The sequence below is a fragment of the Pristis pectinata genome, chromosome 7 (genome assembly GCF_009764475.1).
Source record: "Pristis pectinata isolate sPriPec2 chromosome 7, sPriPec2.1.pri, whole genome shotgun sequence".
In the NCBI taxonomy this organism is placed as follows: Eukaryota; Metazoa; Chordata; class Chondrichthyes; order Rhinopristiformes; family Pristidae; genus Pristis; species Pristis pectinata.
The window spans coordinates 64,770,633-64,797,954 of NC_067411.1; the positions used below are offsets into that span (position 1 = coordinate 64,770,633).

The 27,322-nt window shown below is 38.2% G+C and overlaps 1 protein-coding gene across 2 annotated transcripts in view; it reads left to right on the forward strand.

Moving 5' to 3' along the window:
• carm1l (coactivator-associated arginine methyltransferase 1, like) overlaps positions 1-27,053 on the forward strand; it is a 55,976-nt gene extending 28,923 nt beyond the window's left edge. Inside the window, exons 6-13 of one of the 2 annotated variants that reach the window (XM_052019513.1) lie at positions 8,233-8,410; positions 9,437-9,527; positions 13,354-13,435; positions 14,272-14,357; positions 15,227-15,316; positions 17,326-17,463; positions 23,177-23,266; positions 26,389-27,053. In XM_052019513.1, the coding sequence (XP_051875473.1) occupies positions 8,233-8,410; positions 9,437-9,527; positions 13,354-13,435; positions 14,272-14,357; positions 15,227-15,316; positions 17,326-17,463; positions 23,177-23,266; positions 26,389-26,401 (768 nt within the window). In that variant the 3' untranslated portion in view covers positions 26,402-27,053. Of the gene's footprint in view, positions 1-8,232; positions 8,411-9,436; positions 9,528-13,353; positions 13,436-14,271; positions 14,358-15,226; positions 15,317-17,325; positions 17,464-23,176; positions 23,271-26,388 lie in introns of those variants that run through there. The other variant, XM_052019514.1, reaches the window with a different exon arrangement.
• Positions 27,054-27,322: the final 269 nt, after the last annotated feature.

The window sequence follows — 27,322 nt, forward strand, 5'->3', positions numbered from 1 at the left end:
AATATATTGGAATTGTCATTTCTGTGATTGTTTGTCAACCTTCAATTTTAATCCAATGCATTACTCTGGGATTTTTTCATTTCAACCACATTTGCATCTTTCTTGTGCGTCGTGTTTATAAAAGCTACAAAGACAATTTGTGAGTTAGATGTCTGGGATCATGGGAAAACATGGTCTCACTAAGATAGGATTACGAATTGGCCTCTTAAGATAGAAGGGACCCAATATGTAATGGGAAGATGATGGAGGGTTACACAGATGGACCAATCCATATAGTTAAAGCAGATAAAGAGCGAGCTGTTAGAGCATTGGCAATGTGTGGGGTGGGGGTGGGTGGAAGAAGGGGGTGAGAGTTGATGATATCAAGTGGGTAGAAAAGATCTAGCTGCCAAAACAAGGTATGGTATAAATTCTGCCATGAATATCTTCGGGTCACACTTTCCTCAGACATTCCCCAACATGAAATTCTGCCTACAAATGGTGTTCATTCCATTCCCTATCATATAGGCAACTGCTTGGTGATTTGAAAGGGAAGAGAAAAACGGGGTCTTGTAGAGTATGACAACAATAAAAGAAAGTAATCTGAAGGGAAAACAACATAAATACTAAAAGATAACTAACCATATTCTCCAAGAGATTTATTTTATAGAAGTTCTAATATGACGTTCTTGAAACAGAGAATAAAAAAGATATATTTATTGCCTTGTTTTCATGATACCACATAGAGGAAAATTGAACATTTTTTATGCAGTCACCAGGCTGCTCACAAGCACAATTTTCCACCAGGTGTTGCCATCCACATGCTGTGCAGAAATCTAATCACTGTCTCTTCTTGCAATGTGTTGGAGATTGCATTATTTCACAGAGTAGCCTTTCTAATATTTGCATCGTAAAAGTGCAATCTACTAAACTATGATTTCACTCTACACGGAGTGCAGGCTGTTGACCTAATACATAAGGTGAATTGACTTATTTATCACTCTGAAGCATCTACTGAATTCTAAGTTTTTGCCTTTTTCCCCCTCTGGAGAGCAACAATTGCATTCCCTGGCTTTGTGAAGACCAGATGTTGGAAATCGCAGAACTGGTCCATTAGCTACATATGCAGTAAACAAGCATGATGATTTATCTTCATTTAATTGTATGGAATCTAAATAGTTCACAAACAAGTTGCCAGTAGATAGGGCTTTAATGACCTTATGCAAATATGACTTTTTTAATAATCTTAGCAAAATAAGGTCAATGTTAGTAAAAAAAAAATTAGGTCCATTTATGCTGTAAATTAATGCACATGTGCTTCAGTGATTTTCTTTTTCAGAAAAAGAAGGGATTTGCTTCAGAAATTCGGGTTTTTTTTTGAAAAAGCAGCAGTTTATCTTGGATTACAAAGAAACTTTCAAATGATTGATGTTGACCTTCAATTATTAATCAACCAGACATCAGGCAATAGCTTCCTGTGAACGATCCTGACTCGCCTACTAGATGGTCGCCTCATTATAAGAAGGATGTGGAAGGGTTGGAAAGGGTGCAGAGGAGATTTACCAGGATGCTGCCTGGTTTGGAGAGTATGCATTATGAGGCAAGACTAAGGGAGCTAGGGCTTTACTCTTTGGAGAGAAGGAGGATGAGGGGAGACATGATAGAGGTGTACAAAATATTAAGAGGAATAGACAGAGTAGACAGCCAGTGCCTCTTTCCCAGGGCACCAATGCTCAATACAAGAGGGCATGGCTTTAAGTAATGGGTGGGAAGTTCAAGGGAGATATCAGAGGAAGGTTTTTTACCTAGAGAGTGGTGGGGGCATGGAATGCGCTGCCTGAGGTGGTGGTAGAGGCAGGTACATTGGTCAAATTCAAGAGATTGCTAGATAAGCATATGGAGGAATTTAAAATAGAGGGATATGGGGGAGGTAGAGGTTAGATAGTCTTAGGCGAGGTTTAAAGGTCGGCACAACATTGTGGGCTGAAGGGCCTGTATTGTGCTGTACTGTTCTATGATTCTATAATATACCATCAGCTTGTGTTTATTTTCTGACCCTTTTTATTCCCATATTTTTTTCTTTGACTTGAAAAGTGCTGCTTGAATGAATCAGTACCATGACTCATTCCATTAATGAAAGAGCCAAGTAACCCAGAATAAAACTTCTGCAAGCATTTGAATAAACAGGAAATGGAAACATGGGAGAGTTAATCTGGCTGCCCAGGAGAGACATTCTGGTATTGAATTATTGAAATAAAACAACTCAAATCTTTCCTGAACTATGTCTAATGCTGACAAAATTTAGAAAATATCTTCAACTAAAAGTAAAGGAATATCATAGAATTATTACAAAAAGTCCTGCAGGGGCTCTGCTGTAAGAGCAGTGCAGTTAGTTCCATGGCTTGACTCTTTCCCTGTAGTGCTACAAGTTTTTTTTTATCTTCATGTTCTTATCCAATTTTTTTTTTTGAAAACCATGATCATCAGGTAATGAATTCCTGATCAGAACTACTTACTGTGTGTTAAAATTTTTTTTCAATCCATCTTCTTTTGTCAATCACCTTAAAATTTATGTCCTCTAGTCTCAACCCTTCTGCCAGTTGGAACAAATTTGTCTTTGTTACCTTGAACATTTATTTACACAAAGGAGAATAACCTTTGCTTCCTCAATCTATTTTTCCAAATGATATACATATTAAAAAAACTGTAAAACTGGAATTTTAAAAATCAGAAAATGCTGCTGCATCTGTAGAAAGAGAAACCATTAACATTTCAAGATTGAGACCTTTTGTCAGAAGTGGGAAAGAGTTAAAAAGGTTTTAAGTTGCAGAGAAGGTGGTGGGGAGGGATGGATAGGGCAAAGGGAGTATCTGTAATCCAGTGATATTAGGTCAACTGCATCATTGGGGCAGTTAAAGTGATTATACTTATTTGTCTGTTATGTGTTGCTGATAGCAGGGCTGTTGGACATGTCCATCAGCTCAGACTGTACTAATGGAGAAAGAAGAACTGAGTTAATATCACAAATGGATGACTTCCAGCACAAGCGGCCAGTTCTGATACAGACACAGAAAGTGAGTCACCCAAGGTTGGAGTATTTGATATTGAGTTTGGAAGGCTGCATTGTTCCAGATGGAAGACAAGATGTTATCCCTCAAGCTTGCGTTGCACCTCATTGTAACAGTGCAGGCAGCCATTGACAGGATGAAGTTAGAGTGGGATGGAGAATTAGTGATAGGCAGCAGGAAACTCAGGGTCACTCCTACCAACTGATTGCAGATGATCCACAAAGTCATCATCCAATCTGTGTCTGATTTCTCCAATGTAGAGGAGGCCATATTGTGAACACCAAGTTTACCGCATTCATTTGGAAGAAGTGCAAGTGAAAGCAGGCCAGTCATGGCAAAGTAAAAGATATTGAGTCAAGCCCAAGACGCAATTGAGCATTCACTAATTGTAGCATGCCTAGCACAGTTGATTTGAAGCTTGGATTCCTGTCTGGTTTTTGAACTAAGCAGGAAGTTAAAAAATGGAATAAGAGCTTCTGGATGGAACTGATACACAGATGTGGTTGCACACAAGTTATCTTTGAACTAGCAAAACAGAGAGTATTCTTTGTAACTATTGGAATACCATAGATTCAACTTTTCCTCACTTTTGTTATTTAAAATGCTGTAAGTTTCTTAGCAGATTGGGTAACATCTGTTTCCAGTCAGTGACCTTTGAAGAAAAGTTCTGCAAAAATCAGTGGAACAACTTTTGAAAGCAGAGTGCAACACATGCTTATATAACACAGTGATCAAGGGTGACAGTTTTTATCCTGACTATAAACTGTTTGGGGCTAGGGCGATGATGGATGGATAGTTCTTTTCTAAGAGAATACTAGACCTTTTGTAACAAGATTCTGGCTTCTACAATGACTGCTGACTCTCTCTCTCAAGCCTTCAAAAGAAAAATCACATCAGCCTGGATGCCACTGTGCTGCAGCCAGTAGAACTGCTGCCTCCTAGCTCCAACAACCTGGGTTCAATCCTGACCTTGGGTGCTGTCTGTGTGAGGCTTGCACAAGTTTTCTCCCGGTGCATCCGTTTTTAGAATCAGAAACAGATTTATTATCACTGACACATGACGTAAAATTTGTTGCTTTGCGGCAGCAGTACAGTGCAATGACATAAAAATCTATAAATTACAAAAATAAATCAATAGTGCAAAAAGAATAACAAGGTAGTGTTCATGGGTGCATGGACCATTCAGAAATATAATGGCGGAGGGGAAGAAACTGTTCCTAAGTCATTGAGTGTGGGTCTTCAGGCTCCTGTACCTCCTCCCTGATGGTAGTAACGAGAAGAGGGCATGTCCCGGGTGGTGAAGGTCCTTAATGATGAATGCTGCCTTCTTGAGGCACCGCCTCTTGAAGACGCCCTCGATAGTATGGAAGGTTGTGCCCATGATGGAGTTTTGCATCAAAAGTTTTGCAGGTTGATAAGTTAATTGGCCACTGTAAGTTGCCCCGGTACATTGGGAAGTGTTAGTATTGGGGGGGGGGGGGGCAGAATTTGATGGGAGTATAGGGAGAATAAAGTGGGATTACTGCAATATAAGTGTAAATAGGTGCGTGATAGTTAGCACAGGCTAAGTGGGCTGAAGCCCTGTTTTGTACTGCATGACTACCAGTCTGTGTATCTGTAGCAGAGATCAGATTAAAAGGGTAAATAGAACAAACAGTAATGCAGGCATGGTTGTTGTAGTTTCCTGACTGTCTAAAGGGAAATGTGAGATTTTTTTTCCATATGTTTCTATTCCTAATTTGCTTTGTTTTTTTTAAAACCCTTTTTCCCTCTAACAGAGGCTTATGTGGGTATTAATGCATAGGATGTGTTTGAACACTTTCTACTCCGCCCACTGAACAACTTTACTGTTTACTATGACAATCTGCCAGTTCTCAGTTCCCCACCCCATTGAACTCTCTTCAGTACTGTACTTCCACCTTTTGCCATCGACAGCAACATCCAGCTGCTACTCCTTCTGTCTTTGGGCACATAAACTCCTTCATCCTTACTCCTATAGTCTTTGGGCTCCCTTAATTCCCTTTCTATACCTTGTTGCTGGACTCCCCCTCTGCCCTCCACCCCATTTAAATCCAAGGTTCAGATTTAAAAGTAAAATTCAGAAATATTTCTCTTGCATTTTATATGGATAAAAGCTCTAGAATCATTGCTTCACAGAAATAGTTTTTCCTGTTCTCATTCTTGCATCCTCTTCTTGTTCTTCACTCTCTCCCCTCTTCTCCTCTCTCATTCCATGAATCCCCTCTTTATTCTTTTCCCCTTCACACTCTCCTCCTCCTCTCTCAGTCTGCCCCTTTTCTTTACCCACTTCCACCTATCCTCTTCTCTCCCCATCTTGCTCTTTCCTTGACCCATTTTACATGCAAAAATTATGTCAGTTTCCACTCCTCATGCATAATTTGGTCTTCAGTACAAAATGGGCAACAGAGAGCTGTCAGTGTGTTTTCATACCCTAGCTGATCAGTCACATGAATGTCCTCAATCACAACATAGACCAATATTCTCCTTTACCACCTCCATTGCACACAATCACAGATTATGGAAGAGTTTAGCTTGCCTTTTCATAAATTCTGCTAGCTATACTGCTGTTCTATTTCTTTAACACCATAGAAATATAGCAATAAAGTTAAACAATGTAAATAAAGCTCCCATTTTATCCAGTTGCCATGGATGTAGAGATCACAAATGTAAAGGAAAATGGCTTTTAACAACATAAAGTACAAAATATTTGTTAATTTAAATATACTTGTAGCTAGAAATTCCAGCATACTCTAAAGGGTGGCTGAAACAGCAATCATCTTGGATCCTGTTTCAGTGCTTCAAAATTCACTGACAAAACCAATGCTTTAATCAATTTTCTAGATTACGGCATATCATCCTTCAGATCAACCTGCCAATCCTCAACTACATTCTACTATATGTATACAATAGGATTAATGAAGTCACAATATTTTGTTTCATATTTTTTTGAACTTATCAGATGTATACAATGTGGAAATGGTGTTTTCAAATGTCCTAAAACTGCAACTTTAGGACTTTAGGATTTTGAGCAGCACATGGTTTTCACTTGTTTTGTACCATTTTTAAAAGGCTTTGATTTGTCTTCTATCAAAGTTAAACCAAGAAATGGAAACAACCTTACATGGGTTTAGGGTACAGATCTTTAACAATTTTGTTTGGTTTGAATCAACACACAATTTTAACTCTTGGCACACAAATTTGCATCCAGCAAGGGTGATGGGTAAAAGTTACAGTTCTCTGTCCACTATGAAGATTCTAAATGAATGAGGTTTGACAGTTTCAACAAATACGTATATTTTAGTTCCTCAGAAATTAAGGAAGTATTTAATTAATTTGTCATTGTAAATCAGAGTTTAATTTTATTTTATTCAAACGTACAGAGAGGCAAAATAATAATAAATGTTATCATGCAGATGTTATTATAAACTCCCTAGGAGTGATACTTAAGATATCTTTATTAGTCACGTACTGTACTTTGAAACACAAAGTGAAATGCATCTTTTGCGTAGAGTGTTCTGGGGGCAGCCCATAAGTGTCGCCACGCTTCCGGTGCCAACATAGCCTGCCCACAGAAATACTTTTTCCTGTTCTTATTCTTGCGTCCTCTTCTTGTTCTTCACTCTCTCCCCTCTTCTTCTCTCTCCTAGTTCCACCAATCCTCTATTCTTTTCCTTCTCCTCCTCCTTTCTCAGTCTGCCCCTTTTCTTTACCAACTTTCAATTTAAATGCTTAAAATAATGTGTCATTTAGTTCGATAGCTAACATTGGTAGAATTCGGAGTCTAGCAGTAAATCCAGATAGAGTCAAGATAATCCAAAAAATGTTGGTGAAACCATAGAGCAGGCAACATTGCAGTTTTGATTATTGTATCAACAGAGAAAGAAGATTTAAATGTATACAAGGACATTTGTAGGGTAACATCAAGTCAAGCCAAACCTATGAAGCAGGTGAAAGAAGCTAATATTGGCTCTCTTCACAAAAAGTCTTTGTGTTTTCTGTAATGAAGGATACATGTGGGGTTGGATGGGAGAAATTTTATTTTTGTTTAATCAGAAAAGGATAGATTATTTAAAATAAACTGCAGAAACTCTTGGCCAGTGGTAATTTAAAGCAACAATTTCAGTTGCAGATAATCATAATGGCTGGATTTTGCTGGTCTATGCCTGCATTTCCGGTGCTATTTCTCCACATAAGAGGCATCGGGATGCTATACAAATGCAGAAGTCCAAACTTAATCTTGAACTTAACGGCTGAAACTTGCTGAGGTTCTCCAGTATTTCTCTTGGGAAATCTGCTTTTAAACTTTGAGCTAGGTTAGACCTAACACAGGATCTGCAAGGATGTTGATTTCAGTGGATGTTGTAGGGAAAAAAGGTAAGAAGACACATTTCTCTTTGTAATTATGTTTATTTAAATTTCTTAACAATTTACATATTTTGATTGTTTAATAGAATTTTTAAAAAAAATTTTTTAAAAATTATTTATTTCATTTACAAAATGCTCATGGCTTTGATAACTGGCAAAGCTGGTGGTAAGGCTCTGCTGGCTGTTAAAGGTTTTCAGAGGAGTTTTGTAGCTGAGACTTGTTCAAGCCCTTCGGTGTCACAGCTTTATATTCAAGGCTCAGAACTTAACCTCAGCCAAATCTCTATGGTTGATTTTTTTTTTGCTGGGCTAGGTGGCTCCAGAGTCAGGTGGTGAGGCCCTGAGGTTTGGCTGAGGTTAAGTTCTGATGAGTGATGGCCACAATCAGCAGTCCTATGGAAATAAAGTTTGAACCATGGCATTGGGCTTCTCCAGCATTGAGTGTAGCAATGAAGAGAGACTACATCACTTCTGACTTGTTTTCACCACCAGTTTTCTCCTGTTTGAACTGTCCCCCAGTTGAACCACATAAGTACCATGAAAGCGAACTTCCTTGCAGCATTGAACAAGGTAATGGGGATGTTTATTTAATTGAAAATGGAGGGATTGAGGCTCAGTGCCAGGGCAGGAGGAATGCATAAGTAGTTTAGTAATCCTTGCAGCTGAGATGTAACTTCAGTTAATTGTGCTCATTCATTCTTCTGTTCTGTTTGTAACTATAATGTATTTTGACCCACAAGAAGCCAGAATGTTTGTGATATCTCTATGCTAAGATATTGCTTTTTGTTTATACCTTCAGATTCTAGTGAAAAGTAACAATCTTTCAGAACGGGTAATGGTCCTGGAAGGGAAAATTGAGGAAATTACTATTCCTGAGAAAGTGGACATCATTATTTCAGAACCTATGGGATATTTGTTATTTCATGAGAGGATGCTCGAAAGCTACCTCCATGCAAAAAAATGGTTGAAGCCAAATGGTAGGTCAACATATGCAGAAGCATACAACTTGTAGTCAGACTGTTTACAAGCCTATCTCGGGTGGGGTTTGAGATCAGTTGCTATGTTGGTGCCAATGATAATGAGAGTTGAATAATCAAAATAATTTATCTCTTGTAAACAAGAAAAGTGATTGTTTGCACATCATGGAACAAAATAGCAATATTCTGAAGGAGCGTGGTTTTAATTTTTTTTTGTAGCAAGGGATGTTTGTTGAAAAACATTATTGTTCTTTTGTCACCCAGTGAAAGCATTAAGAGCTCTGAAATCATGCCAGGAGTTAGGCTGGCTGCAAAGTTTCTTTGGTTTTGTCACAATAACCATCTTTTTAATGGTTGAGAAACCTGCAATGGTTTCTTTACCTATCAGCCACAGGTGTGCATTTCAAAGGAAAGACATACTGTACATTTACAAATCATGGATAGTTTTATAGAATCTGACTTTACTAGTTTCAAAAACTGTTAAGATCACCAAATTTCATTTCATTTAGGACCTTTACAGCGGGTAGCAAAGGGAGAACTTTAAGTCTTGGCTTCATTAAGGCATTGATCTCACAGATGAAAGGAAAATATTCTAAACAATGCTAACTTCAGAGTCAACTCTTCAAAAAGTAAACCACCATAGACTGTCACTTTCTGCAAAACTTAAAATCCTTGGCTATCAAGGATTGTGTTTTAATGAAGGTGAAATTTCTTTATTTTTAATTAGAACTTGTGTCCTGCAGTGGCACGGGGCATTGGAGCTCAGTAATAGGACCCATGCTTCTACCTTTCATTTCTATACGATAAATTTTTAATGGCCAAGGAGAAAAGCCAAGCATCCTGCTTATGCATAAGAAGGGATCAGAAAGTCAGACATTCTGACTGCTTTTCCACACCTTTATGCTTTAGTGAAAATAATGAAAATGTTAACCATCCCTTTAAAATAAAGCACTATTTATTAATTATCACTATTATAGCCCTGTTTAAGATGGTGTGTTTACCCCGCTGCTGTGTATGTTTTCTTAGGGATGATGTTTCCTACTTTTGGTGATGTTCATCTAGCTCCATTTTCTGATGAGCAGCTTTACATGGAACACTACACGAGGGCAAATTTCTGGTATGTCCTCGTAAGCAACTATGGCAATGTTTGGTATCACCATCTATAAGCCTTTTGGGTACAAATTGTTTTCTAAGGAAAATAGGAAGATCGTTACTATATTCATGGATTACCAGAGAGAAATGAAAAATGTTCTTTTTTTAAATCTACCCCACCCAAATGCATTATGTAATGGTCCTGGAGGGTAAGGTGCAGTTATCTTTCATTTGTCTGTTTAAGTGAGGACAACATTACAATGCTGATCATTTGTGGCAACAGGTTTGAGGAGGTTTTCCAGCATCACAACTCAGCAGTCCATTGTTTGTTTTAGTTTTTTTTGGAATCTATTTTAAAAATGGTATTTACAAAAATCTTTAATTAAAACAGATCAGAATCTAAGTAGTTTAAAGCTTTCATTAAACTTGCTATGTGCTACAATATTGATTATAGTTTCCCAAGTAATGTGTTTTGATATTTTGCATTACCATTATGGAAATGCTCTTGCACAACCAAAAAACAGTGACTGCTTAAGCCAGAAACACTGGACAACAGACATGTATGGAACCAAGATATTTAGTAAATTGAACCAATAGTCCTGTGCCACTGCAAATAGAGAGTGAAAACCAAAATGAATATTCAAGTTGTAAGGATTAGAGAGCAATGGAATAACAGGATTCAGCTGAAGGAGAAAGAATGAAAGAGGATGGACATGGAAGGGAGCAGAGAGGAGGAAGAGTACAGAAGGAGGGGGCGGATGGGAAGGAGCTGCAGAAAATGGCATAAAAATGTTGGAAACATTCAGTAGGTCAGGCAGCACAAGTGGAAAGAGAAACTGAGCTAAAGTTTCAGATCTTTGACAGATGCAGCGTAACCTTTTGAGTGCTTCTAGCATTTTGTGTTTTTATTTCAGATTTCCAGCAGTTTTTGACCTTTTGGTGGGTTTATGGCATTGGGCTGTGGTTTATTTTGTTTTACAGGTGGGGGTGGGGAGAAAAACTGAGGAGGAGGGTGTGGTAGGAGAAGATAGAACATTACAGGATGGGAAAGAGTGGAATGCTGCTGTGTAAGGCTACTTTTCCCTTCACTGGGAATAGGAGCTGCATTACTGAGGCCAAATTCCATTTATTTTTTCACGGTGTGGGTAGAGGAAAATTGCTTTCTTGGAGGGAGAATACTGCAGTGAGGTACTTTATACTTGGGTTATTGATGGTGTTGGTTGCATGTGGGAGAGAGACTGGAAAAGGCACATTGTCTGTTACAGATCAGTTGAGGACAGTGATAGAGAATGGATTCATCAACATGGGGACAGGAATAAGCATTTTTTTCAAATCCCATTTAGTAGAGAGTTGATTATTCTTTTAGGGAAGGAGAGTGTCAAATTGGTTCTCAGATTGTGGGAATTGGGGGGGTGGGGGGAGGTAAACAGAGAAAAGGAGGGTGAGTGGTGGTGGTATTTTTCGTTAATGAAAGGAAAGTTTTCATTACCTTCAGGAATTGGTTGGAAACCCAGATTTTTGCTCATTGTAGGTGAGAGATGGTTTAATTCCCATTGAATTTAGGTTACAATTTATTTAATAGATTATTAACAGGCTAATTTCAAACAATAAGCCTGATACGTGACTGTAAAACAAAAATATAAATTGTCTAAAAACTATTCCTTCCGCTGTTTATAAGTTGCTAACGCTGCTAAAGATGCATAAGAGTGAAGCAGGGTAAGTGATCCATTACAGGAATTCAGTTTCTCTCTGAACAGAGCTTTGTAGACTCCACATCACTTGTTTCTACTGGAGCAGAAATTTCCAGCATCGCAAATATTCCAAATAAGATTTTCATCTTATTGTGATTGACATAGTTCACATTTAATGCTCAACACTGATGCCATTCTCCGAAGTTATTCCTTGGAATAAAGTGAATCAACTTTATTGGTATCATCAGCATCAGAAAAGACCAAGAAATCCTAATAGAACAAACTTATCATTTGGATTATCTGCTTTGAACAGAATTTTCATCATTGCCAAATCATTGTCAGCAATTTTTGCCCTAATGAAGTTTATCCCGTGTACGAGGTCAGCTATCATTATTGTTCTTTTATAAAAGAACACTTAAAGGCGCTAATATCCTTACTATCTCAAAAGTCCAAAATGCATATAGTAATAATGTGAAAGAAGAAATGGATATAATTATGGAAATTGGGGTAAGATCTAAACTAGGCTGCCAGCTCACTTTCACCAGTTTTACTCCATCATGCAGAGTCAGAATCTCCTCCATACTGTAGGTCTTTAGCGACGGCTAAGTTGTGAATCAACAGGCATGTAAAAGTAAGATTAAACACATTGTACTGTCTCTTGATATCCTCTGTGCTGTGGTTGATAAAATGTAACAAGATACAAACCATTCACACAGGAAGTGGACAATGTAAAAGGGATTCATGGAGAAGTTATAATATAATTGATTTTTTTAAAAAAAAGAAATCAGTCCCAGTGACTTAAGGCAGTCTTCCAGGTGGCTGGAAGCTTTGGAAGATTGCCAGTGGATATGTATACAGGGCTTCTGACAATCTTCCAGCAAACTTATGACAATAACTCTGGAGAACCCATAAGAAATTCCTGAGGTTGGGTTAAACAAATAAATCATCTGATAGAACATATGTCACAGGAAGTACCTAACAGACACAACACATAATCTTGCATCGTAAATAATATTTGGAAAACATATTTCTGAAGTTAATACCATATTTTCTCTGAATGACTTAATACTGCATTAATATTTTGTGAGTCTGAAGTCAGATTATGTAAATACTTTAGGGAGGGGAAAAAAGCTCCCATGTCTTTAATATGCACTGATTGTTAGCAGATGCGGCTGTGCTATGCAGGTTGCAGTTGCATTGAAAGATTCTCTGTGAAGCTTGAAGCATTAGGTGAAATGGTATTAAACAATTCCTAAATCAAGGTTTGTTTGTATACACAACTGGCAGAAAGTTGTATATTTTTAAAACTGGTAAGAAGGAGCTTAGGTGTGTTGAGATAGAACCAGGCAACGACATGGGAACAAAAGTAAAATAAAACGTGAGATAACCTTCCAGTATTATTGGACTAAGGAAGTTCAAAAACCAAAAATGAGAATTGAGTATAAAACGTTAGATGTGGATTTGTAGCTAGCCATGGGAATAAAGATCATGATCATCACAAAGGGAACTGTATCCAAGTGGGGACAGTGTTGGTGCTGCACAAGGAGCTTTGGGGTTGTTGTTGGCACCCTTAAAAAGAAGGACCTGTAGGGTTTTTCATCATTGAAGGGGGGTATCTCAAAGGTATATTAAAATAGTGACCATATGGATTTTGCCAGCAACAATGGTTTCAGAAATTCCAAAGCAGCTTCACACTTGAGTTTACGGCTGTTGAGGGGTGAAGGACAAACCTCAAGACTTATTTCTTCACACAGAATGGTTTGCTGGAGGTGGTCCAGCTCAGGACTCTGGACCAACTTTTAAAACAAAAATCATGTGACGACAGGAAAGTATTTTGGGCAAAGAGGATTACATGGTTGAATGGCTGTCTTATCACAAAGATTTTGTGCAGCTTTGCAGTTGCTGTGAAGATTCCTGTTGCTCCATTGCCAAATTCAGATGCTGAATGCTGAGCTGCTACCTGAGGTTTGACCTCAAAACCTGGCTCAACTCGGTCATGAAAATACCTTGTAATAGCCCATTGCAAGGAATGCCTTTATTATAATATCTCAACAAAATATGTTGGACATTTTTAAGTCCCGGAGAGAATGCTTGTATTCACTGATTGAATTACAGTTATCTAAATATTTTCTTTAATCTATTGATCTTCCTTCACTCCAGGTACCAGCAGTGTTTCCATGGGATTAATCTGACTGGTCTTTGCAGTGCAGCTATGGATGAGTACTTCAGGCAGCCAATTGTAGTAAGTGTGCCTGTCAATTTCTACATTCAGAATGAATGCCAGAGGTTTTAATACCAAACTCCCAGGATTGGCATTTCTTTTAAATAAAGTAAGCTGAAATTTTGGACAGTTTTTGGCTGACGTGTGAAATAAGCTTGTCTGTTGGGAAACAGAATGAATCATTCCCTAAGCTAAAACATATGGGGGGATTAAAGTTATTAGCCATAGATCCTGATTCAGAAAGTAACTCCCACCAGTTTGACCTGATATAGCCTGCATGTGAAATTTGTGCTCATTTTAATGAATGTTGATGTGCAGCCAGAGCCAGCTGTGCAGTAGAATGCTTTAGCCTGTCAGCACAAGCCTCAATTTTTTGACCAGTTTGCACCAGTTCAAAACAATTTATACTCCTTGAAGTCAGCCTGCTCCTCATAAGAGGGGTGCAACAGGCAATGGAAGTCATTGTGCTGCTGGCATTTGTTTGCTAAAGAACTGGCATAACGGGGTGAGAGGGTTTGGGTGATTCTGTCCATCCTTGTGAAAAGGGAACAGTCATTTCCTCTTGATCGCTGAACTATGTATGGACACAGTTCACAGCCTTCTGGGTAGCATGCGAGAAGCACATGGCAGTTCGCAGGAGCATGTGCTTCTCGCATGCTACCCATTTTTCCCATCAAGTTATATTTCGCCGTTGCTATCTTCAGATCAGAAGTTAGATTGCTGCACACTACAAATTGCTGAAAATTATGGATTACTGTATGGATTTCAGAAATAGATTGTGCTTTCTCAAATGCTCAAAAAGATTTGAATAAAATGTCAGGCGTCCAGCTTAACATGTATCAAATTTCCTATCTTAGGATACCTTTGATGTAGTCATTTTGATGGCACGGTCTGTCAAGTACACTGTGAACTTTCTGGAAGCTAAAGAAGATGATTTGCATAGGTGAGTCAATAATGTATTTGGAGTTCTAACTTGCTGTCCAATAATTGTTGAAATTAGCCATAATGATTGCTAAAGTTGGGATAAAATGCGTACAGAGCATTGGATGCCTGAGAGGTTTAGGTGATAGAAATGAATTTGATACCTTTCTCACAGGTAATGTTATTGATGGTGCTTACCATATCTTGCACCCATTGTCAACATTTAACATTAGATGCAAGATGGTGTTCCTTTTACTTTGCTTTGCCATTCGTTATGGCATGTAATTGACCCATACCTGTGTATGAGTGAGATTATCAGTTTAATGCCAGCTTTAAGCCTTTTTGTTCTGGAAGTCCCTGCTTACCAGGAACTAAGTTCAAGACTGTGCAACTTCAAAGAGAAACTGCACAGTATTAAACTTAATTCCTGTTCAATATGGTTGTCTTCTCCAGTGGATAGTCTTGCTGGCCAGATAAGTCAAGCTGAAATTGTGCCTAAGTTGCAAAAGACTTTCGAGTCTTTATGTAAATAGACAGAAAATCACTTTACATCATACAACTGAAATTCTGATATTTCCTCCAAGTGCCCAGAGTTAGCCAACATGAAGTGGAAAAACTCCCCATAATCAGTTTACTTTTTTGTGCTGTGTTAGGTATGAAAATGCAGAATTTTTCACTCATATTTCACTTATGTTTCTTTATTGATATAATCAATAAAGTATTGATTATAAAGTATTTTACAATAACTTTTAGATGTCATAAACTGGATAAGGGCAAGCTAACTTGGTTTGCTAATGATTAGGTGTTACAATAAATTCACAATTCATTAGATTCACAATAAATAGCTTTCTGTCCTAACACTGGTAACAATTTTTAAACTTGCCCATGTAGAATGGAAATCCCTTTTGCCTTCCGAATTCTGCAATCTGGGCAAGTCCATGGCTTGGCATTTTGGTTCGATGTGGCATTTGTAGGTTCACAGTAAGTATATTTTGCTTTTCCCTATACCTCCGGTGCTTACATTTATTCTCAATGTATTATTTGTGAAAGGACCTTAAAAGTCCTCTCTAATAACAATAGTATCTACATTGCATCTTCAGAAAACTACCACAAGCTGTTTTGCAGAAAATATTAGGAGGACCAATAGCTTCAGGTGTTACAGAGATTCTTAATAGGAAAAGCAGGTGAAAGGATTTAGGGAAGGAATTTCCTGTAAGTGAACAAAGACACCAGCCATTAATAGTAGAGCAAGTAGGTGAAGGGGTAGATGCAGGGGTATGATTGCAGGTGGAAGGAAGACCAAAAAGGTAAGGATCAGAGGAACGTATTTCCTGTGGGAGAAGTTGGAGAGGTGGAAGAGATTAAGATGAAGCAGATGAGTAGAGAATTTGAACACCAAGATGAGAACGTCACATCTCTGCAGTTGGAGACAAGATTGATTAGATAGGCTGGAAGTAATGCAAAAACAGGACATGGTGTGGTTGGGATATGGGGTGTGCAGTTTTGTGCAAGGTGAAGTTTCTTGCAGAGAACTAGAAGAAATCCAGAAGACCATTGGAATTGTCATGGTTGAAAGAAACAAGTCATGGATGAGGATCAGACAGATAACTGGAGTTGATCAGTGTATATAGCATCATAAAGTTTAGTCCAGTATCAAACTGGATGCTGAGATTCTGAGCAATCGAGATCAATATGGAAAAAAATGACAACCATGGGTGTTGAATTGGTGTTGAGAGTGCAGAGATTGCAGCTGGGGATGAAATCGGTGGCTTTCTGTCTTTCTGCTGCTCAACAGGTAAGGATGGCAGCTGATGCAAGACTGGTATTGACCAAGCTACCTAAAAGCATAATGATATTTGGAAAGAATTGGTGGAGTGATAGGTCAAGGTTTTTTCATTGTTTATTTGGATTTCATGCCTGTGAATTGTGGACATGGCTGGAAATGCCAGTGTTCCTTGTCCATGGTGATGGTTGGGCATAGGGATGAGAAACCATTTCCGTAGATGCTATTTGTATGATCAGATGGCTAATTGTGGAAACAAGCAAAGGAAATCCCACTAATTTGGATGACAAAGAAACATTTGGGACGAAGACGAAGCAGAATACCTCATGAAAGATTGCAGATGCAAAGAAGGTTAAAGGTCAATAATTATTTGTGACTTTGATTAGGGGAATTTTAATACTGTGGCATGCATGAAAATCTGATTAGAGTTTCAGATATGTAGCTGCAGGAAAGATGGGAGGTAACAGTACACTGAAGGACTTGCAGAGTGCACTCACTTCTATTACTGATGTGGTAAAACTTTGCCCTTCATTTATATTCATTAATGCAAAGCATGACGTGGAATAAAATGTTTCCTTACAGTTTGACTGGAGCTGAGGAACATTGCCCATCCTCTTCATTAATTATATGTAATTGGGCAGTGACTACACTTTAAATGCACTTAATTGGCTATGAGATCGTTTGCCATGCCCAAGGTCAAAAAGGCATTTTTATGCATGAAAGTTTATCAAACATTTTTCAAAAAGCTTAAATAAAATGTTACCTCCACCTCACATTTGCATATTTTCCTTTTTTCGCATGTCTCCTTTAAAACCAATGAAAGAAACTATAATCCAAAGAATAGAGAGAATTGAAGAAATTAGAATCTAGAGAGAAGGACATATTTCCCCTTCCAGCACTTTCCCCTGTGCTCTCCATCACTTCTATGCTATATCAACTCTTGCTTGTCCCTCTGGCCTTTCATTTATCTCTTTTATTCCCCTTTTTCTCATTCTCTATATGGAAATTACTACACACAAAGCGATCATACAACTAAGTTGCAGACGTATGTCCCAATTCCTCAACTGAAGCTCCTTATACCCCTTTATATCCTTTTTCAAACTTCCTCCATTGGTTTTCTTTTCTATCAGGATATCAAACAGGAAATATATGTTCAAAATTGTAAGTTAACATGTTTTCAAAAAATCCAAAATTAAATCTTTTTCAGGAAAACAATCTGGCTATCAACATCTCCTGCTGAACCTTTGACACACTGGTACCAGGTGCGCTGTCTCCTACAGACCCCACTGTTTGCCAAAGAAGGCGAGACATTCTCAGGGAAAGTTTTACTTGTGGCAAATAAACGGTGAGCAGTGAAATGCACTAGATTGTAGTGACCCTGTTGTGTCTTATTCCTATTTGGTAAGAACATAACTTAAGATGAACAAGTAACAAATAGAAAAGGTGTACACCTTAGTTAGAAGAGAGGGAAAATGAGCTATAATCAGTTTAAATGTGGGACATGGGGGGGGGCGCGCGGGAAGGGGAAGAGGGTTTGCCTCAGCTTGGCCAAAGAAATATAATTTGCATTGATGCCCAAACTTGCCCAATGTGATTTACAAGTGGGCCTGTAAATGAGCAAGTATTATTCCCATCTGACATGGGCTGCTTAATATGCAAATTGGGACTATAGGTTTATTTTTCAAAAAATTATCTAAAACATTCCCAAAAAAAGATTGTCTACCCAATTCTACTGCAGCACCACCTCTCTTGACATCACTGTCTCCAAATTGTCAGACTTCTTGACTGACGTCCTGAATTGGATAAATTACCTCCAATTAATTATGAGGAGGTTATGAGCCATTGTCTCCAGTCCTCACCACAAACTCATTCCAAATCTATCAACTCCAGCCTTCTGGCAACTGTCTGAAACTGAACAAGGCTCCTCATAAACTTGGTGTCCTATTTGACCACAAAAATGGCCTTTAGGACACACATCTGCACCATTTTTTCATAGAATTACGACAGGACCCCCACTTTTGAAAACTGAACATTCACTCATCCATTTGTGTTGATGAGATAAATGGATACTCCTTTTAATCACTCCAGTTGAGAGTGTTGCCAAGATTACTTTGCAAACAATTACCTTGGATTTTATCTGTCAGATGAAAATTTCAAATAATTTTTTTTTCATCAACACGATGTACAATCACTAGATCTTGTACTATGGCATTGCAGAATTATAAGCAAACAGTCTCTCAATCATCTTCCATATCTTGCTTTACAGAAAAAAGAAATACTTTTAGTTGCACACTTACTTTGTAGAAGAGTGTCTTCTTCAAAGAACAGACAATCTTTAAAGAACAGACACACTTTTAAGACATGACTGCAGTTCTAACGAGGTTTGCAACACCAGAGTGGAAGTTGTCTGATGTTTCTTTTAACATCGGGTAGCCATTGCATGTGAGCTAAACTTGAGGCCACCAGAACTCTCCTATTGTGCCATAACCAATGCATTTGGTTTTAACTTTTCACACTAGTTTTCAAACTGTTGCATGTTGCCACCATTCACTCTCTGTAGGCTCTTCTAACGCTGCAACCTCCCGACGTATCAGCTCTCTCCTGTTTTGTCCTCTGGATCATTTCTGAAATTAATTATTGCAGCAACAGCAATCATGCCTTCAGTTGACATGGCTCTCAACTTTGAAATTCCCATCCTAAACTTACCTGCTTCTCTACTTCAAGAAATCTGCCCTGTATGATCATCAAATATTTCTTGTCATCATCAATCCATCCCCTTTTAATTTATTTGGGGAAATGGACCAATACGCATATAATTTAAGGCAAATTCATCAAAAGTGCATTGAGCACTTCTTATTTTGTGTATCTTTATTTTGCAGATAATGAAGAGAGCTTTCCCCCTACCCCATTGCAACCTCAGCCACCAGCACAGGAGCAGGGGAAAGAGGAAGTGTAAGAGGCTGAGGAGAGGGGGAAGAAGAGCACACTACCTCATTGCACTGATTAGCACTCAGATATTGGCACCATGAGGGAGGGTGGAAATAAGTGAAGGAGGGCTGGTGGCATTGGGAAAAAAGAACATTAAGCCCTAGGGGCTATATTCAGGAAGGAGGTGTAGGGAATCTGGAGTGGGTGCATGCCAGAGGGGGAGTCTACACATCCACACTGCCCCGGAGGGCACTGATAGGTTTATGATAGGCTGAGGCAGATGAACATTGAGATTACATTACCAGGTTTGCCTGACTGAATGCAGGAGATGGTAAGGACATTGGGGGATCCTTCCAGTCTCTTGTGGGAGTGTGCGTAGAAATGGGACAATTAATACTCCACTATGGAGATAGCAGGCAGTTAAGTGCAAGAGTATGGAGGTAATCCAGATACATCAGTACTGAGTTAGGTTGCAACTATTATGGAGACCCAGTTGAGATCCTTGGTGCTTCAGTGCTGATCCAAGTAAAGCTCTTATCTCTGCCATCTAGGATGTGGTTGCTTCTGTTCAAGCACAGTGAGACACCACTTGTCAGCAGCAACCTGCCTTCACTGAACACCAAGATGCCAACCATGAGCAGCTGTTCTCCAAGGACAAGAATACCCTTGAGAACATTGCTGTTAGAGAGATGCCACCCATGGTCAGACACCTCCGTCAGGGCAGAGTGGTGCTCAGAATGACCCCATGGAGATTTCTGACTAAAGTAGAGAGCAGATTGCTGTGATACAGGATGTGTCAGTCACACCTAATGTGTCTTGAAGGTAAGAGTATTGTGTGCAGTTCTGGTTGCCACACTACAGGAAGTATTTGATAGCAATAGAATGCAGAAGAGATTTACCAGGATGTTGCCTGGAATGCAGGGCTGTAATTATAAGGAAAGATTGGCTGAGTTTATTCTCACTGGAGGCTGAGGAGTGACCTTATAGAAGTTTATGAAATTGAGGGGCATAGATAGGATAGATAGACTTTTTCCCTGGGAAAAGGGAGTCTAGAACTAGAGGCTGAGGTTTAAGGTGTGAGAGGGGAAATTTAAAGGAGATCTAAAGGGTAAGTTTTTCACACACAGGATGGTGACTATCTGGAATGAGCTGCTAAAGGAGGTGGTGAAGGCTGATACTATTACAGTGTTTAAAAGATGTTTGGACTTGAGGAGTAGAGGGATACAGGCCTAATGCTGGAAAATGAGATTAGCATAGAAAAACATTACGTTTGGCATGGACGAGATGGGCTGTACATTTCTGTGCTGGATATGGTTAGAGTGCAGTAAGGCCACACCATATTGGCACACCATTATCCATCCTGTCTCCTGAGAGATTAAGTGGCTTTGCAGAGCTTAATATTGTTGCCTTGCTTCATTTGGTTAACATGTCTTCTCCCACCACTGTCTTCTCAGCAACACTGTCACCTATGCTCCACAGCCAGCTATCCCAGATCATATACACATGGTACCCTAAAGCCAGTCCAGCATGTATGTGATCAACATTGCACGTTTGCAGATCCTTTGAGTGGACAGTTAACCAGCAGCTTGGCTGCAGCCATTGTATTGGAGGGAAGGAGGCACTGCAATCCAGTTCTTGGTCTTGGAAGTATTTTTATAAATTTACTCAACAAGGAACACCTTTAAAATGTAAAAAAAAACATGGGGGCCACTCAGAACGAAATGAGTAATTTATCCCTTCAACAGTGTTAATTTATTAAAATGTTATGTTATTTTGTGCACAGGAAATGATAATATAAGCATTAATAATTCAAAATAATACTGTGCTTGGTAGTATTGCTTCTCAGTGGAAGGTAGTTTACAATCATTCAGATAATTATTTTCTACAGAATATAATCTTGTATTAATGGAGAAACTCACGCTATCCTCATCACTAAACAACTAATGCAAATTGGCCATTGTGTTTGCAGGTTAATGTACAAAGATGTTTCCTAGCAACCTCTACCATGATGAGGCCCAGTAGCTAGGAAGGGACTCATCATCTGATGATCAACAGACTCATTTTATTCAGCATTTTTCAGACCATATTATGCATAATTCAATCATGCCACTGACCGTTACACCCCCAGGCAGCAACTATTATATTACTATTTATCATTTGAAGAACATAGTTAGAACACATGAACTTTGAGATGCTGGCAGATCATGAAGGGGTTAAAATGTCCTGTGATGAGAGAACTATAGCACTATATTCATGGATTATTCCTCTGAGGCAAATACCAAGTGTTAATTTGTCAATAATATGCCTGAAAAGATAATTCTTTCGCTCTAATGTTGAGTTCATCATCAATATTGTGTCATTCTGCAGAAATTTGCTTTCCAGGTTGAATTGCTCAAAGCAATGATATGGTTATATTTCAATGCAGCCTTTTTATTTAAAGAGGCTCAAGAAAAAGGCTTCAGGACCATTCATTTCTGACCAAGGGTCTTTGACCTGAAACATTAGCCTTGTCCACAATGCTGCCTGACCTGCTGAATGTTTCTGCCTTTTCTGTTCTTGTTTCTAAAGCATTGGTTGAAATCCTCCTTGGAATGTTAGAAATATCTAGCCACAACTCTGTGTTGAAAGATTAAAACTGATGGTGATTGTGTTGAGTGAATCAGGGTTCCTGATCAAGACAGGAGAACCCTTTGATTAGTGTTAAGAAAGTAACTGGAGTGGAAACTAGATCACTAGATTGACTGTTGTGTTTTTAAAGTTAATCTCCTGACTCAGTCAGAATTGTAAATGTGTACCTAGATGCTTTAATCGTAGTGATTGGTGACTTCTTGTAGTACCGCCTTATCCTGAGTACCTGGGTAAATTAAAATGCTCATTAATCACAACTGCTATAATCAAAACTTTATTAAAGCCTCATCTAAATTACTTGATAAACTTTGAAATATTGCAGCTGAATTGTGGACAAGATAGACAAAATTACAGAAAGGTTATCAAATGCAATAATTTACAGAAATCAATAGGCATATTTGTTTCTGGGGGGTGAGGGGGAATGCAGCTCAAACAGCATAAACACTTTTTATAGTTTTCAAACATTTGTATACCTTGTTGTTTTGTTAAAAACCAGCTGCTCTATCCCTTAAGCTGTCAGCCATCATTCTTCAGCATGGACGAGGAGTAAGCAGAGCAACATTCAGAACTGACGGTCCAGAGGGTTGGGTTACTTTGTTTCCTTTCATTCTGGGGCTGGGGGAGGTGCAGTCCAATGCTTTGCCTAATACAGCCAGAAACTGATCCATGATCTGCCCTTCATAGGTGGGAGGGCTAACTTCCCAAATCCTCTACAGTCGGGCCTATGCATATTGATTGCTCCACTCACTCACACCTTATGCAGCTGCCACTATCTCTGTCTCTGTGCTGCCTTTCTCTCCTCTTCCCTTTCCAAACTGGATGTGGAAAGCAGAGTCAATTTGTTTGAGAGAGTTGGTGTACAAATCAGTGGGCGGCACTTAGCTCTGATAACTCGAACCAACATGTTCAATCGAAGGCCTAATATTGCAGAATCATCAATTTCCACAAAATCACAATTTAGATAGAGCTTTAACAATTGTGTTACCTTCAAGAATCTTGTTATTTCACCCTTGCAATCAAGTGATGAAACCAGAGAGTATTTAGATCAATCTTAGGACAGTGTTTGAAAGGGCTTTTGATGCACTACCTGCCAATCATGGGAGAATCTAGGAGAGGGCTTCTAGGGCACAAATCAAGGGACAACAAAAATGGAGACCTTTCTGTAAAGATGAAAACTCCTCTGCAATGAATACATCATCCAACCTTCTCAACTGCATCGTCATGAGAGGAATGAACTGTCGGCATGAAGTACTGTTGGTTTCTTTACTGCATTGTCTTATAACGCAGACACAGACCAATAATGTTTCAATGTGCGTTGTGACCATGAGTAGGCCTTCAAAAGAGATGATAGTTGACAGTAAAATGGTTCTCATGAAAACTTATTGCTATCAGTTATATCTTTCCATCAATGTCCCAGCTGTAATAAAACTTTGTTCTCTGATTGTTTGATCAAAGAAAGTTTGTTTGTTTTACTTGGGCTTTCTTCTGCCTTCAAATTACAGGCAAAGTTATGATATTCACATTATGGCAATGGTAGACCAAACAGGCTTCAAGTCTGGGAACCTGCTAGACTTAAAGAATCCTTTCTTCAGGTAAGCCATTCTGTTCTGTACCTTTTTAAATTGCTGAAGTCCAAAGTTACAGTTTTCATTTGATGAACATCTGTTTGTTTCTTGAGCATAATTAGATATACACTGTAATGCGGTGGGAAGAAATACTGGTACTTAATACAAGACTTCTGAATTTTAATGAATCAATAGGTAAAGGTCTTCAGATTCTTAGATAATTAATCCAGTGTACATTCAAACATACAAGACTGATATCATTACTGATTTTCTTTTTTCCTCCTCTTCTCATTACTAATTTTTATATACATGTGGTGCACCTGTGCTCAGGACTCTTATCAACTGTCTCTTTGGCTTTAAGAATAGAGATTTATTTTTCCCCCTTTCCATCTCCATCTCTCCATGCAGAAGGTATTATCTTTCCACAGCATCTAGTCTGATACCTCTTTCTGAGATCTGATGTCTTCTGAATAGAAGTTGTACCTGTAAGCTTCCCAGAGAGGTGTTTGTCTAAGCCCTGTTCCATAGACATGGACACAAAAAGTGAGGCAGTGCTGTACCTATAGAGGTTGCTTTCTTCCACTGGACAATGGACTTATTTCTAGCCTTCTAGTTACTTAAGATCCCTAAAAAAATTACCTGATTGTTGTCATGTTGCTCTTTCTGGAAGTTTGTGGTCTTTGAAATTCCAACAACATTTATGTTTGAAAGTTATTTCATTGTCTGGAGGGCATTTAGGATCAACCTTTTTAAAAAGTTTTTTTAAACCTTTCTTTTAAAGTATTTAACTGAAAGCATTACAGATACATGTCTACAACTTGAATTGTAACCAAGAATTCCAGGCTATTGGAATTTTAGACAGGACAAAAACTGGGAAAGAAGCACAAGTGACATTTATTTGGTTCTGATGTGTTTTCCCTCAGGAGTCTGTAAAGGAGCTGAAGACATTCAAAACTGATGAAGGGTCTTCAATCTGAAATATTAAATCTGTTTCTCTTCACACAGATATGGGCTGGTCTGCTGAGTATTTCCAGCATTTTGTGTTTTTATTTTAGATTTCCAGCATCTACAGTTTTTTGTTGATTTTTCAAAAACATTCACTTAATGTATCAATGCCATTGAAGGGATTTAGAATTGGTGGGCAAAACTATGGCAGATGGAGTTTAATTGTGAGCAAGTGTGAAGTTATCCACTCAAAATAAATCAAAGTCAAACTGGAATGCTTCCTTAATGTTCCTAACATACAAACTGAGGAGGAGCGAAGGGATATTTGGTTGAATCAAGCTAGATTTAGCTTGTCATCCATAGTTCCCACCCATCTGTACGTATCTGGTCAGATGAAGAACTCCCAACATGCTGACCCTCCTGACCAATCCAGCCAAAGTGGCCAAAGAGAGGCGCAGAAGTAAATTAGCCTAAGGTATTGTACCTCTGACAGCCTCCTCACCCCAATCCTGGTGTGCCCTCAGAGACTTCATCAGAAAGTGGGGAAATGGTGGAAGTGAATCAAAATTCACTGGGAAATATTGCTTGATTTTTTTTTGCTGAAGTGTACATTAACACCACAGGCTACTGCAGGTATATACCTGATGAAGAAGAGTGAGAACATGCTTGAGCGTTTTTCAAACAAATTTGGTTTCTGGAGCTGAACAGAAGCAGTTGTGTCAAAAATATACCATGACGTTAATTAGAATGCAATTTCAAGCAAAATGGGCACATTCTTTTCCTTAGCTTGCCTAACAAGTTGAGCATATGGGGAGGTAGGAACCAAGAAAGATTTGTTGGAATTGATGATAAAGGAGTTCATGTAATATGATCTCTGCTGGAGATGAACCAAGTCTGGGTGGTGAACCACATGATACGCAGTGGCATCTGAATTGAATCTGATACAGACCTCGGGGAAATGAAATACCCAATCCAGAAAAATCTGACAAGGAAACAGATATTTCCTTGAGTTTAAATTCAAAACCAAATTGTCCAAAAGTTGATTCAACACCAAAATGTAAGGAGATCAGAAAGACATTGAAAAACCAGTTACTGGACTAAATTTATTGATAAAAATTCATGTTCCTCACTGCTGCTTTAAAAAGGATCAAACATGTGTCCACCTGTTCATGTATCAGGAGAGTCATGGAATATGCTTAGTTTTCATCAACATTGTCAAAGTCAGTTTGTACCAACAGCCTAAAATCTCAACACGTGAATAGTTTAAGTGTGTTATTTTATAAATAGACTTGAGTCTATGCTGTATCTAAATGCATTCATGATGATATTACACACTGTAAAATTATTATAGATACATGAAGAGAAAATTAGGGGTGTTAGAGACTAAAAGCATATTTTGAATGTAGAAGTGAAAGACATAGATAAGGATTTATTTGAAAATTTTGTCTACCTTTGCAAAATAGTGGATCAATACTGACATTAATGTTAAAGAGGAAGACTGAATATGATAGAGGAGGAAGAATTATTAAACCAAAGGGTAAAAATGATCAATGGGAATTTTAGTGCCTGATTTTAGAGCAGGGGTTCTGCAGCATATGTTGGATCCCTTGTATTTTGTGGTGAATATCAGAAATTTGCACTTAAATGTGCCATAATTAAGAAGTTTATAGATAACAAAATTGGTTATGAGATTAACAGTAAAGAAAAAAGTTCCAGACTGCAGGAAGATATTAATGGACCGGTCAGAAGGGGGCCACAAAACCTCTGTACTATATTTCCATCCCTATTTCTCCCTTTTCTCATTCTTCAGATGCTCCTTAATTCATAATTCTTTGATTAAGCTTGTGGTCACCTGTCTTGATATCTGCTAATGTGATCTGTTGTATTTCACCTTTAAACACCCTGTGAAGCACCTGCAGGCATTTCAGAAAAAAGCATTTGCACTTGACAGGAGTCAATATGGTCTTGCAAAATATGTCTCAGGGATACAACTGCCTGTTTTAAAAATTATTTCATTTGGGCATGTGAAAGAAAATAAATATTTTACAATGTTTTAAACTTTGAAGCAAACTTTCTTTGAAAAAATGATTAACATATGTGTAATAAATCTTTCAGCTAAAGGTAGAAACCAGATAAATATTGCTGCACATCCTCTGATGGAAATGTTAGAGTTTTTTTTTCTCATTTTCCTTTTTGTTCTTTAGTTTTTACGAATGATGAGTTATGAAAAAGCTCAGTCTAAACTGACACCAGCATATCTTCTGAACAAGATACTCAGGTGACTGCAATACAACAAAATCGAGGCGGAACTTGAATCAGTTTTTTTTTTGATGATGCTTCCAAATTGCAGTATCCCATCTCTAGAATATTTTATCAATCTGTATTAATGAATAAATCATATGTTAACACAAGTGTTAACTTGCTAGCACTTGTACAGAATATCAGATGTAGCCCAAGATCTTGAATTAACCAAAGGCAGCCAGATATACATCTGTTGTCAGCTTCAAGGCAATAAGAATAATGTAATAACTTTGTAGTCTATTTTATACATGTATGTGGTATATATAAGTGTGTACATGTAAGAGGCTATTGTGTAGTAGGTCAGATACAGTCAAGAATATTGTGTAAATAGGACAGTTATTATCAACTTGGTTAAATTGGAACTTTAATGGATAAATTGCAAGAAACAGTTTCAATACTTGCCTAAAAGAAATTATTGTAGAATCAAAATATTCAATAAGTATGGCTTATTTATATCTCTAGCATTCGATATATTAAATATATTTTTCACTGTGATGTTATGGCATTTGTGCTCTATGACCTGCAACCAAGAATTATTAAATATTTTCACTCGTTAAATTACAATTTGTCCATGTTTGGGCCTGTAGCATTGTTTTGCCCAATATCAAGAACTTGTATCTGGGTTAGATGTAATATAATTAAGTATAGTGTACAATACTCAATACTGTTCCACAAATGAGCCAAAGCAGAGGACGATCCCCTAATGCACAAACTGTTGATTGCATGTTCCCAACCAGCCACCTTTACAGTATTTCTGAACAAAGTTTAGTCCTAACAGTGTATGGCTGATTTAATCATAACATGGGACCTTGCATAGGACATTTGTGAGAAGCAAAA